Source organism: Platichthys flesus, chromosome 6 (assembly GCF_949316205.1).
Source record: "Platichthys flesus chromosome 6, fPlaFle2.1, whole genome shotgun sequence".
NCBI classification, from domain to species: Eukaryota; Metazoa; Chordata; class Actinopteri; order Pleuronectiformes; family Pleuronectidae; genus Platichthys; species Platichthys flesus.
In genome coordinates, this window is record NC_084950.1 from 9,071,787 (window position 1) to 9,084,632 (window position 12,846).

Here is a 12,846-nt window from a genome sequence, read left to right on the forward strand (position 1 = left end):
ATGAGTGGCGTCTCTTTTTATATACGCACATTGCATATTTTATCAATATATTTATTTTTTGTATATATTTTAAGTACACAAGCTATGCACCAGGAGTAGACGCTTCGTCCTTAAAGGGATAGTTCTTACAAAAACTGTAATTCCCTCATTATCTATTCACCACGGATGGATGTGAATAGGCGGGGGTAAACAACGTTGCAGCAAAATGCAATACAAATGAAGTAAATTGGGACCGATTCTTCAAACGTAGATAAAAACACACTAATAACACAAATTGAAACAAAGATAATAGTTTTATGAATGGCTGGGAAACTGTGTCTGGAAAATGAATTGGAATATGTAGGTGTCTGTTGTTTTCCAAAGCAGACGTACCAGTCATTAAACAAAATGAATCACACAGCTGTGAAACCAATAGTGTTTCTTTGTTTGTATGAAAAGTGCTACACAAATAAAATCGCATTAATTGACAACTGCATCTTGTTTGATCATCTGCTCTGATATAATAAAGGTCCAAAAAGCAAAAGCCCAATAATTAGATAAGCCCAGACATGACGTATGTCCTATAAGGCCACTTCACTACACATGTCCCCAATGAACATACCTGGATGGACAACACCTGGATCTGTCCAAAAAAAAACGTCCAAGAGGACTCTCCCTACCCACTGTCTAAGTGCCCCTGAGCAAGACACCTTACTCCCCCAACATCTGCTCCCCGGGCGCCGTGCATGGCTGCCCACTGTTCTGTGGGTCCTGCTGTGTACACCAGATGGGTCAAAAGCAGAGGACATTTTGCATGAGTGTGTGTGGGATTAATAAAAATGTATCTTGTATCTTGAACACAAAATAAATGAATAATATAAGCCACACAGAATGCCTTAATTTAAAATGAGCCATGAAGACTGCTAACAGGACTAAACTTTCCCAAGAGCTACTGAAAAGGATCATAAGCAGGATCATGGATCAATAACTAATAATAAATCATTTGAAATAGGTGACTTTCTCATTAATGTTGTCTCATTTGTCTGGAGTGTGAGGGTAACTGGGGGATCCAGAGAAGAATAACTGAGATCCAGTTTTGTCACCATTTAACTCGTAATGCTGCAGAGGCCTTTGTTACTGCTGGACTCGCTGCCTACCTGTCTGAGTCACTTGATCAAGCTTTGCAGCCTGTTTTGCCACCGACACATAAACACCAGTGACCTGACTGTGTAGCAACCACTGCAGGGAAATGACACCTGAGAAGCCGGGTGTGGAAAGTGTAATGACGTATTGCAGGTGAGTCACATTGTTCTTTTGATAAATGGTTATAGGATAGATTTCTGTGTTTGTGGAAACAGGAGGTTAACAGTTCCATGATAAATTGGCAAACTGTGTAAGGAATGACAGGAACAGATGGGTTTGGATTTGCTTTGGTCACAGGAGACCGATGAGTTTTGATAGGATCGACAAAATTATTTTAAAAAATTTTTTTGCTGCAGAAAAGTTAACCAGAAATGATAGAATCATGCCCTGCGATGTAAAAAAAGAGTTCTGATGAGAAACAAATGTTAACACAGCTGCTTTTGTTTTGATAACAGACTTGGGCTCTTCTCTCTGGGTGCCCGGTGCTGTCACTGAGCCTTGTGGATCTCCTGTGGATCTGTTATGTATGAGGTCTCACAGCAAGCCCAGCCCTCAGGAGACACAGCACATATCAGCCGTCCATGCTGGGTATTCTTCTCAAGGTATAAAGCTGCTGTGGTAATGTGAGCATCTTCCCATGGTTAAGCGGAGCATGGGGCCTGAAGGCAAGCACCTCATCTCCAGAGCAACCAAAGACACAAAACAATGGCGTCTGACTGTCCTGATAAACGAGAGTCCCCAGGGGACCTATGTGGGAAATACCAAACAAGGACACTTTCTATAATTGGTGGGAAACAGCCACAAAGTGATGGTGCTTGGTATAAAAGGCCATGTGTGTGTGTAAACATACAATATTTATTTACTATCTTATATATATTGTTTTTGCAAGAAATAAAAATACAATATGCCATATTTTACCTTTCGTCGTAAAAAGGTGACGGACATTACAGCATGATCACTCATAAATTCTTTATTTCAAATACTCAAGACGTGCTTAAAATATACATATAAGGAATTATTTGCAAAGGTTTAACCCATTTTACACAAAGTATTTAAACCACACTTAACATCCAAATATACATTGATACACGTGTTTATAATGACTTAGCTTTCGTTGTATAGGTATGCTGGTATTAAAGTGTGTGTGTGTGTGCATGTGTGCTTGTGTGTGTGTGTGTGTGTGTGTGTGTGTGTGTGTGTGACCTGAGAAGAAACACAAAGAAAAAGTGACCAAATACAGCAGAGACATTCACACAGATGCTCTGCCGCAATCTTCCTTATATGGTAACGAAGCGTGAGGCAGGGGGCGGGGCTGGTGCGTTTACGTCCTTGACGTGCTCCGGACACCCGGAAGTGTCGCAAGCTGTAACATGTCTGACTGAAGTCGGCTATGTTTGTGTCCATCAGAGCAAAATTAAACCACATATTCTCCATTTCAGGTGAAGCCGTGTTGTGTGTGGCGCCTCCACTATGAGTGTGATCGAAACAGAGCAGGTAAGGGAGCGATCAGTTAGCTGCTTTGTCGGTTTAGCTTATCATGTTTCCTCCAAATCCTCATGTTGGATAAGTTTCCTGTCCTCCTGAGAGACTGTTGCTGACTTGTCTCTCTTGTGTCCAGGGGCCCGTCGCTCTGAAGGAGGAGGGGAACGCGCTCTTCAAGGCAGGGGACGTGAAGGGAGCTGTCCGCTGTTACACCCGAGCACTGAAGCTGAGTGACAGCCCGGCGGAGAGGGCTGTGCTGCACCGCAACCGCTCCGCCTGCTACCTCAAGCTGGAGGAGAACAGCAAGGCAGAGGCTGATGCATCCAAAGGTGGGACACATACCTGCAGGGGACACTGTGCAGGTCTTTAGATTAGAAGAGTGTGAAGGGACGGTGGAGCTAAGCCTGCAGCAAAGCCTACTTTTACCTCGTTTCCAAGCATCTAACCATCCAGATAGTTTAGGTTAAGGTTTGGTCTGTGCCACATAAACATCCTTTTGTAGTGTTGCACATATAATAGGCAGAGGTAGTCATGATAATGCAAACTTGGTCTACAACGAACTATCTTTTCTGTGATTGAAGAAGGTACACCAAACAACTGTGTATAATTGATGAAGTATTACATATATATATATATATATATATATATATATGTTTTCTTAGAAAAAATATTCATGAGTCATGTTTGCCTCTCTTTTCAGCTCTCGATACTGACCCGGGTGATGTGAAAGCCCGGTTCCGGAGAGCTCAGGCTTTTCAGAAACTCAGTCGGTTTGACCAGGCCTTTCTGGATGCTCAGAGGTGTGCTCAGCTTGAACCCAAAAACAAAGCCTTCCAGGATCTGCTCAGACAGCTCGGAGCACAAATCCACCAGAAGGTGATATGACATTTTTAATGAGGTGGATGAAGGATTGTGGAGGTCTTGTATTTGGAGCTGGACACTGAGGAGCAGCTCCTGATTGATTTTTTTTCTCTTAATCCTGTAGTCGAGAGAGCTAAATTCCACAGATGCACGAGTGCAGCAGATGTTCGCCCTCCTTTTAGATGCCTCCGCGAAAGACTCAGATCGACAGAAGGTAAGAATGGCTCATAAGGCAGTCATAATTTATTTCCCTTCTTTTCTCTAAAAGAAGGGAAAGTGTTTAAATTGTTCTTTTATCTTCAATTTCAGGCTGCTCAGAACCTGGTGGTGTTATCTCGAGAAGATGCTGGAGCTGAGCAGATCTTCCGTAATGACGGCGTGAAGCTGATTCAGAAACTGCTTGTGTCGAAGCAGGAGGAGGTGGTCCTCTCAGCTCTGAGGACTCTGGTTGGTTTGTGCACTGGACATCAGTCCAGAGTAAGTGTAATTATGTCTTCTCGAAATATTCATTGCAACATTTTTAGCAGGGATGTGAACCTGTATTTTATTCCATCAAACATGAGATATATTCATAAGATGCCCTTCTTATTTGTATTATTGTTTATTTACATGTTCCTAAATTATTGTTTCTTTTCACGGTTTATCTGCTTTGGCACAACTTATCAGCAGATGTTCACATATATATTTACCAAGGTCCCTGTCTGTCAGGAGATCCTATCAAACGTGCTAATAGCAAATACTCAATTTCTTTGCTGTTCTTCAGTGCTGATGTCTGTTTTTCTATCTCCAGACTATGGCGATTGTGAATGAGCTGGGAATGGAGCAGCTGTGCACAGTAATGGGATCAGGGGCCTCCACTGTGTCTCTGGCTGCCTGCCACCTGCTGCAGGTGATGTTTGAGGCTTTAACAGAGGACATGAACAGAGAGATCAGGGGGAAAGATGAAGCCATACTTCCTGGTGAGTTTGGACTTGAATCATGTTTATATTCATATTTGTGTTTATTAGCTTTCTGTCCTGTGCTTTCAAAGGCAATTGACTTTGTGAATTTGACACAGAACCCTCCAAGGAGCTACGCTCAATGTTGAAGCATCTATTGGGAATGCTTCCAGCACCTAATGTGTCAGGACCAGGCAGAGACAGCGCCATCAACCTCCTGGTCAAACAAGTACCCCGCAAGTCTTTGAAAAACCCTGACAACTCCCTCACGCTATGGGTGATAGACCAGGGTATGAAACACACACTCATTAAATAAAATAATTCGTTCACCCTTGTGCTTTGAGGGAAACAAAATAGCAATAGAGTTTTTTGGTAGAATGGCAGTAAGAAGGTTTTTTTTCATATGTCTAATGAAAATTTGGCCTTAGCTCAGCTATTCCAAGCCCTTGACATCCGGTCACCAGTTTTATCTGGCATCGCTTCAGCAAGATTAATGACGTCCTCGTCCTCCTACAGGACTTAAGAAGATCCTGGAGGTGGCTGGGACAGTCGCTGAGCTCGCAGAAGGACCACCTCTCACAGACAACTCCCACATGAGCTGCTCCGTCCTGCTCAGCAAACTCTACGATGACCTACAGAGTGACAAGGAGAGGGAGAACTTCAATAAACTATGTGAAGAATACGTTCAGTGAGTTAACCACTTAGGCCTGCTATTCAAAGAATAATACGAAAACAAAAAATACTTATTGTATCCCATTAGCCAAAAAATTGCATCCTATGAATGATTTTCCCCCTCTGATAATTTTCTGGGTAGGCAGTACTTCAGCCGACCCGGCCTAGATGCCAAGTTGCGAGCCATCCAGACAGTGTCGGTGCTTCTCCAAGGGCCGAGCGACGTGGGTAACAGAACCCTGGAGATGTCAGGATTGATGGACGCAGTGATTTCTCTGTGTGCCTCCGAAGATGTAATACACCAGCAAGTAGCAGTGGAGTCTGTTATACATGCTGCAGGCAAGGCCAAGAGAGCCTCCTTCATCACAACCAACGGAGTGGCACTTCTGAAGGACCTCTACAAGAAGAGCGAGAATGACAGGATACGTGTGAGAGCCCTTGTGGTAAGTCCCGCATGTGGCTGGACTTGAGATCTTCTTTCATAAAATATAAAAGTTAATGCTTTCATGTGGCCTATTTCACAGGGTTTGTGCAAACTTGGATCAGCAGGAGGGACTGACTTCAGTATGAAGCAGTTTGCAGAGGGATCCACACTGAAACTTGCTAAGCAGTGCAGGAAGTATGTACTGTATGTTGACGTTGAATAATGAAACTGGGTTAAGATTCTGAGAAGTGCGTCATGCGTTTGTCTGTATTGTTGAATTACAAGACAAAAAAACAAGGAATGGATTCTTTGTTTTGGAATAAGACGCAAGCTGCATCTTTCTCTCTCTCTGTTAGGTGGCTGTGTAATGAGTCTCTGCCCCCCACCTCCCGCCGGTGGTCTGTGGAAGGTCTTGCCTACCTCACCTTTGATGCTGATGTGAAGGAAGACTTTGTGGAAGACAAGAGCGCTTTGCTGGCCATGTTTGAACTGGCAAAGGTTGGCTACTTGTGATGCATGCACTTAAAAATGCATTCTTAAAGACTGACTGCTCTTAAAAAAGTGGTATTTTCGTTATATTTGTGACAACCATGTTTTTCTGTATGTTTCTACAGTCGGAGGATAAGACGGTGCTCTTCGCTGTGGGCTCCACATTAGTGAATTGCACCAACAGCTACGAAGTAGAGAAGCCGGATCCTCAGATGGTGGAGCTGGCCAAGTATGCCAAGCAGCATGTGCCTGAGGAGCACCCCAAGGTGCTGCTGACATACTCCCTTTTTATAGATGTAGATTTAACATTACACGGTGTTCCTTCAGTGCTGCACAGTAGCTCCACTGCTCAAACTTCAACCTCTTTCTTTAGCTTTTCTTAAAATGAATGTTACCTGCATATTTTTTAACGTTTGTATGTTTTACTTGAACCTTTTTGTCTGTTCACGTGTCAGGATGCACCTGCCTATGTGGAGAAAAGGCTGGGGAAGCTGTTGGAGTCTGGCGTAGTATCTGCGTTGGTGTGTATGGTCAAACAGGAGAGTCCCACCCTCACTGAGGCTTGTAGAGAATGCATCGCAAGGTAGGAAAATGGCAGTGTGTCTATTTTTTTGCTCACTGTTCTCTCTGTAGAATTGCTCTTAATGCCATTTTTCACGACAGGGTGTTCTTGGCTTTGGTGGAACGACAGGAAGACAGAGGCACAGTGGTGGCGCAGGGTGGAGGAAAGGTAGACGCACCATGATAGATTCACATTATTCATCCTGTGAACTTACCTGAATACTTTGCTTTTGGAGTTTTATATGACGCAGTTTTACTGTTTTCTCACCCAGGCTCTGATCCCACTGGCATCCGACAACACAGGTTTAGGGAAAATCAAAGCAGCACAAGCCCTGGCAAAAATAACCATCACATCTAACCCAGAAATTGCCTTCCCAGGAGAAAGGGTAAGGATAAATTGTAATTGGTCTCTTAAATGATAAATGTATAATGTCTTTGTTAAACCATTGTTCTTTTTAATGTTTGTAGATCTATGAGGTGATACGACCACTTGCCAGTCTCCTAAACCTTGAATGCACGCTGCTGCAGAACTTTGAGTCACTCATGGCTCTCACCAACCTGGCTGGCATCAGCGATAGACTCAGGTTGGCCACTAGGGGGAAGTCTCTCCAAAGAATACATGTACAAAACAAGTCTATAGTGGGAGCATGATAATAGAATTATTAGCAAATCCAAATCTCATATGAATAATTTTTCTACAATGTATAAAAAAAGTGCATATTAATGCTATTTAGACTTTTTAACACACTGGATCATAGTTTGTCTCATACAGTTAAAATTCTATAAAAATACTTCTGACATCACAAATGCATATATTAGCTTTGAGTAGTATCTGCCTGTATTGATAATTTGTATTGTTTCACAGACAAAAGATCATAAAGGAGAAGGCTGTCCAAAAAGTTGAAGGCTTTATGTTTGAAGAGCACGAGCTGGTCCGAGCCTCTGCCACAGAGTGCATGTGTAATTTGGTTTTAAGCACAGAGGTAAGACGCATTATATTGAAAATGCATTATTGGCACAAATTTATTAAAATGTGAAGCTAACAGCAATGGGTATTTGGTGTGTCCTCAGGTTCAGAAGATGTACCTGGCAACAGGGAACGATCGCCTGAAGCTGCTTGTTCTCTACAGCGGTGAGGAGGACGAGAGGCTGCGGAAAGCTGCTGCAGGAACTCTAGCCATGCTGACCGCTGAGCAGCCTGAGCTCTGTGCCCGCATCCCTGGAACAGTAAGTACACCACTGCAGCAGTTCAATGCCCCAACACTTAAATCAAGTCAAAACCTTCACATACTACAAAAGCATTTTTTTTAATATTTTGGCTCACATTACTTCCTGTCGTCCTCAGACAACCCACTGGCTTGAGATCATACAGGCGCTGCTGCTCAGTGATATATCAGACCTCCGTCATCGCGGAGCGGTCATCGTTCAGAACATGATGCAGGCGGAGAAGAGCCTGGCTGAGACACTCATGGAGAGTGAGGCTCTGGAGATCCTGACTGTCCTGGCAAAGGGAGGAGAAGGCATACCGGAGCCCATTATAAAGGTCGCTCAGAACTGTCTGGACAAAGCTGTGGAGTACGGCATCATCAGGAGCAGGGAGGGGCGGGAAAAGAACTGAACTCTGAAAACACTGCTGTTGTGTGGGGATGTGCCTTGAGAGTTACAGTATGTGGGACCAGTGAAGTCATATTCACTTTAGCAGGAGATAAGTTATTTGGTCAGAATAGATAAAGGCTCATCTGAAAGTGCGCATTTGTCAAAAGGCAATAATGATTCATTTAAAATCATTTATTGGATAAAAAAACAGATCTTATTCGAAATTGGCTATTCTATTACACATGAGCTTTGACTGCTGTTTGACATTATTTCTTTCTCACTGATTGTATCCATCGTCATGACAAGTACAATCATGCACTTCCAGCTATCGTGCAAAATCAACTTGAAAGACAATGAAGTGTATTTTTATACATTCTTTACTTAAGATTGTAGTTTTTATACCTGTGTAATTGTTATTCCACAAATATTCTCTGTCTTTTTATTTCACATTGTTCACACTACTTTACTGTTTTTTTTGTTATGTTTGACCTATAAAGACCAAAACATTTCATTTGTATAATTCACTTAATTGTTTGCAGTGTTTTCATTTTTAATTCACTACATTCCCACAACTTTAACTCTGTTTAATAAATTCATATCTGTACCTGAAGAATATTGTCACTTCTTCTCTTTGTAGGCACTTCCAAAGCATGAATGTTGAATCGACTGTATATGAAATATATGTATAAAGATTATGATATAGCACTAAATCATAACAAACATTATCTCAAGGCAATATACATAGTAATACTATACAGTATATAGAAAGCCAACAGTTGAATGAGCATGACGACGACAAACTTCCTTAGGTTGATGGAAAAGGGGAGAGATGATAGATAGAGGGAGAAAGGGAGAGAGACCAGTTGTGTAACATCATACATAACATATGTTAGACTTGTTGATGTTATTAACTTGTTAAAGAAAACCTTATCCATTACTACCCCTTTACGGTCGGAATCTTTATCAGACAGTGTGTAAAAATCCCTCTCTGCTTTCTCTTGCCATCTGTATATGAGACCGAGAGCTGTTGTGTTGCAGGTATGGCCTGCCCCTTTAAGGAAAGTTTTTTGTATTGTGGGAAAAGACGCTAAAAGTGTGTTTATATAACAAGAAGTGCCGAACCACCTAGAAGGGATGCGAGTGTCGCTCCTGCTGTATATCCGAGAAATAAAGTGGCCGCATTTCAAGTAAAGGAACATCTCCTCCTCCTTCTTCACGGAGCGGTCCGGACGGCTGGTTACCGGACAGACAGCGAGCCATGATAACCAGTGACAGGGGCGGCTCCTGGTACAGGCGACACAGGAGACTGATTTGTCATGACGTGACACATGCAATTTAAAACAATACATTAACGTCACAGCCTACTGCGCACTTCCTGCGCAGAAATCCATTGCGCATATTCTGCGCAGAAGCCTACTGCGCACATCCTGCGCAGAAGCCAACTGCGCCCGCAGTATTTTTTTTTTTTTAACTAAATATTTTCTTGTCTTTATATCTGATTAATTTAAATAGTGTAATATATTTAAGAGTTCAGAGTACTGCAAATTTGAAGATGGGACAGAGTGGGATTTGTACCCGGGACTCTCATGTTGGAGATCAAATACCTTGCCCACTAGGTCACACAGCCTGATGATTGCCACGAGGAAAAAGGCAGAATAATAAGATTGACAAATTATCACTAAAACTTCAGAGAAAATATTTTCTACTTACATATATTTGACATCCATACCATAAAAGTTACTTTTATATTTTTGGCTTTTATATACTGGTTGATTTAACATACTGTAAAAACCTATTGTTAGAGAATAACCCAGTACTTTTCCAAAGAATCACAGTCTGCTGTGATGTCCTGAAGCTGCCCCCTGCTGGCTGCTGGGTTCCTCTGCTGCTCTGGCTTGGTTTGTGCAGCTTGTGATTAACCAAAGTTGTCCATAAAAGAAAATTTGTAATATCCTTCAAGGGCAATTTGAAGTTCAACCAGCAATCATCAATTGATGACAGAGAGAGTAATTTGTATTCTTAAATATTGATGAATGAAGAAAAAATTGGGCTCCAGCAGAAGGGCACTTTTCTCATCCAGGGCAAAAGGGCCAGTGCTTGAGCACCACTAGGGGTCTATCTGTGCACGTGCCTGTTGTTATGACAATTGTTAGTATTATCTCTCAGAGTTTAATGTAGATCTATCAAGCGGCTCTTCAAATCAGTGCGCATGCGCAGTACGTCGCCGCGCAAGCGCCTCTTTCCAGCCACGCGGTTCAAACTCTGCGGGTAACTGCGCAGCCACGGATCAGCTGCAGCAGTTTCCGTAATAAACAAAAGGAGTCGACGCGTTTTTCAATGCGGTGGTTTGGATTTGGCTTCAACGCGTTTGGACAAATATGTGACCGCGGCAGATTGCATGAAGCGGCAGGAAGCGACTTCACCGAGGAAATTAAAGTGCTCCGTCCAGCTGAGCTCGACTCCTGCTGCTGCTCCAAGATCAGTGGAGTCAGGGCGAGCTGGAGTCGAAGAGCTACTGTGCACGAAGATGGTGAGTCTGGCACAGAGATACTGACACAGAGGAACTGACACAGAGATACTGACACCGAGATACTGACACAGAAGAACTGTCACAGGAAGCATAACAACACTCTTAATAAGATTGCTCTGTGTCTTTGTGTGTCTGTGTGTGTTAGGTGACAGCTGTGTGTGTGTGGCAGGGTTCGATGTAGCCTCCTCCTCTCAGTCCTCTGGTGTTTCACTGAGCCTTGGCTGTAAAGATGCCTCCATCAGCGAACAGCACCTGACCCTTGCTTTCCCCGACAGGATCGAGTCCTGGGACCTGCAGAGGAAAGACCAGACTCCATCATGGAGCACCGAAACAGTCACCCAATCGGAAAGCAGCTCTGGTTGTGTGTATTTTAATATCTCGCACATAAACAGGTTTATCACTTTACACGTAAGAGGCTCAACAGTAAACATCTGTCTGCTGTCTTACTCCAGGTCCACTCCTGAATCTCCCATTGGTCCCTGGTGGCTACATGGCAACCAAACCTCCTCTCTTCCGCTCCCTGTCACCTCACCTGAAAGCAAAGAGTCTGGTTCTGGGAGGAGATCATGCCGTCCTCCTGTGTGCCTCCGGAGCCGTGTTCACCTGGGGACTGGGCAGGTAGAGCGAACACTCACATGCACGTCTTCCTAATTTACAACTGCAAGTGCACCCTTCTGAAAATCTTGATGTTTGCTGCATGTTTGTGTTTTATTCAAAAGTCATGGTCAGCTGGGACACGGAGGCCTCACCTCTGAGGAGGAGCCCAGGGCAGTGGAGGCCCTCTGGGGGATGACCATGAGCGCTGTCGCTGCAGGAGGCTGGCACTCTGTCGCCATTAGTGGTACATGTTCTAAAAAAAGATGTATGCAGTGAAAAGAGTTACGACCCCTTCAATTTTGGATAAGAAAAACCTCCGATGACCTTTTCTTCACAGATGGCGGTGACCTTTACCTGTGGGGCTGGAATGAGAGCGGTCAGATCGGACTTCCATCACGAGGTCTGAGGAAAACGATGCAGCAGCAGAGTAGCCAACAAGCAGGTCTGTCCTTATCCTTCAGAAATGTGAAATAAAGTTTCACTCCAAAACACGATCCTCTTATATTTCTTCTTGCCTGAAGTGACGTCCATAAATCCGAAGATTTTCATCCTATCTGCTGAGGTTCGCTTTGAATCTCTGAACAATAGGTCAACAAATATTGGACCTGGTGGATATATTATATTTCATAAACTATGATACTACTACTGTGGAGAGCTACAGCTGATATCTCCCCCACAGTCTGTTTTAGAGTTAAATTAAAGCCTGTCAGGTATAGGTATGGCAAAGGCTTTAGCATTCATGGATGAACCACCGCTAGGACTCTAATATAATGTCCTGTTCAGTACTTGTTCACTTTGCCTCTTAATTGGATATGGTCATGGTAATAGCCGGGTCTCATTGACTGTTTTGAACAGGAGCTTTGTGCGAAGACGGTGATGTGAAGAGTGGTGAAGATCCACAGGAGGGAGAGAAACACCAGGACGTATTCATTTCGATCCAGGCTTTCCCGGCTCTGCTGGACGTCACCCCATCTTGTGAAATCAGGACAGTCAGCTGCGGCTCCCGTCACACAGCTGCCGTGACAAGTAAGAACTCTTGTGACAGCCTGTGTATTATATTGATTTGCATTTCTTGATAAGTCATATTAATCTCTGATTTTCTCATTTCAGCCACAGGTGACCTCTACACTTGGGGCTGGGGTAGGTTTGAATTTGGAACCTGAAGCATGAATACATTGTATTGTCTGTGAAACTGATCGGTGCTGCTGCTGCAGTGTTAACAATCCCCTGACCATCTCTCCTTCTCTTTCTATTTCAGGAGAATACGGTCAACTCGGACATCAGACGTTAATCAGTTCCGATGAGCCCCAGCGTGTGGAGTTCTTCAGGGAGCAGCAGATGCGTGTGGTTGATGTGGTGTGTGGGACGTGGAACACTTTTGCTGCTGTTATAAAGGAGGAAGTCCCAAGCTCTTAAAATTACAAAGGAATTTCCCTCATAAACATGAACAGTGGACTTTGGACAACATGTCAGGAAGTGTAGGCTCTCACATGACAAACCTTAAGACTTGAGATTAAATATATTTTGTAATACAAACGTGATGTTTGTTTGCTTATATGAAAAACTTGGACAAT

General features: G+C 43.3%; 2 protein-coding genes across 3 annotated transcripts; both read left to right on the plus strand.

The window, feature by feature from the left end:
- Nucleotides 1-1,617: 1,617 nt before the first annotated feature.
- On the plus strand, nt 1,618-8,752 carry unc45a (unc-45 myosin chaperone A). Of its 2 annotated transcripts, XM_062390436.1 has the most exons (20): nt 1,618-1,724; nt 2,562-2,616; nt 2,741-2,933; nt 3,305-3,480; nt 3,590-3,679; nt 3,775-3,942; nt 4,256-4,424; nt 4,523-4,693; nt 4,920-5,091; nt 5,218-5,518; nt 5,600-5,694; nt 5,856-5,997; nt 6,114-6,254; nt 6,444-6,571; nt 6,652-6,718; nt 6,822-6,935; nt 7,018-7,133; nt 7,415-7,532; nt 7,621-7,776; nt 7,895-8,752. In XM_062390436.1, the coding sequence occupies exons 2-20, from the start codon at nt 2,593-2,595 to the stop codon at nt 8,165-8,167; spliced, it is 2,814 nt and encodes a 937-aa protein (XP_062246420.1). In that variant the 5' UTR covers nt 1,618-1,724; nt 2,562-2,592; the 3' UTR covers nt 8,168-8,752. The 2 variants fall into 2 exon arrangements, with proteins under 2 accessions (XP_062246420.1, XP_062246419.1); XM_062390435.1 differs by lacking the exon at nt 1,618-1,724 and having other exon boundaries at nt 2,460-2,616.
- Nucleotides 8,753-10,376: 1,624 nt separating this feature from the next.
- LOC133955580 (RCC1 domain-containing protein 1-like) lies at nt 10,377-12,808 on the plus strand. Its single transcript, XM_062390488.1, has 8 exons — nt 10,377-10,675; nt 10,821-11,036; nt 11,128-11,293; nt 11,395-11,516; nt 11,610-11,714; nt 12,128-12,298; nt 12,383-12,412; nt 12,531-12,808. The coding sequence occupies exons 1-8, from the start codon at nt 10,483-10,485 to the stop codon at nt 12,686-12,688; spliced, it is 1,161 nt and encodes a 386-aa protein (XP_062246472.1). The 5' UTR covers nt 10,377-10,482; the 3' UTR covers nt 12,689-12,808.
- Nucleotides 12,809-12,846: the final 38 nt, after the last annotated feature.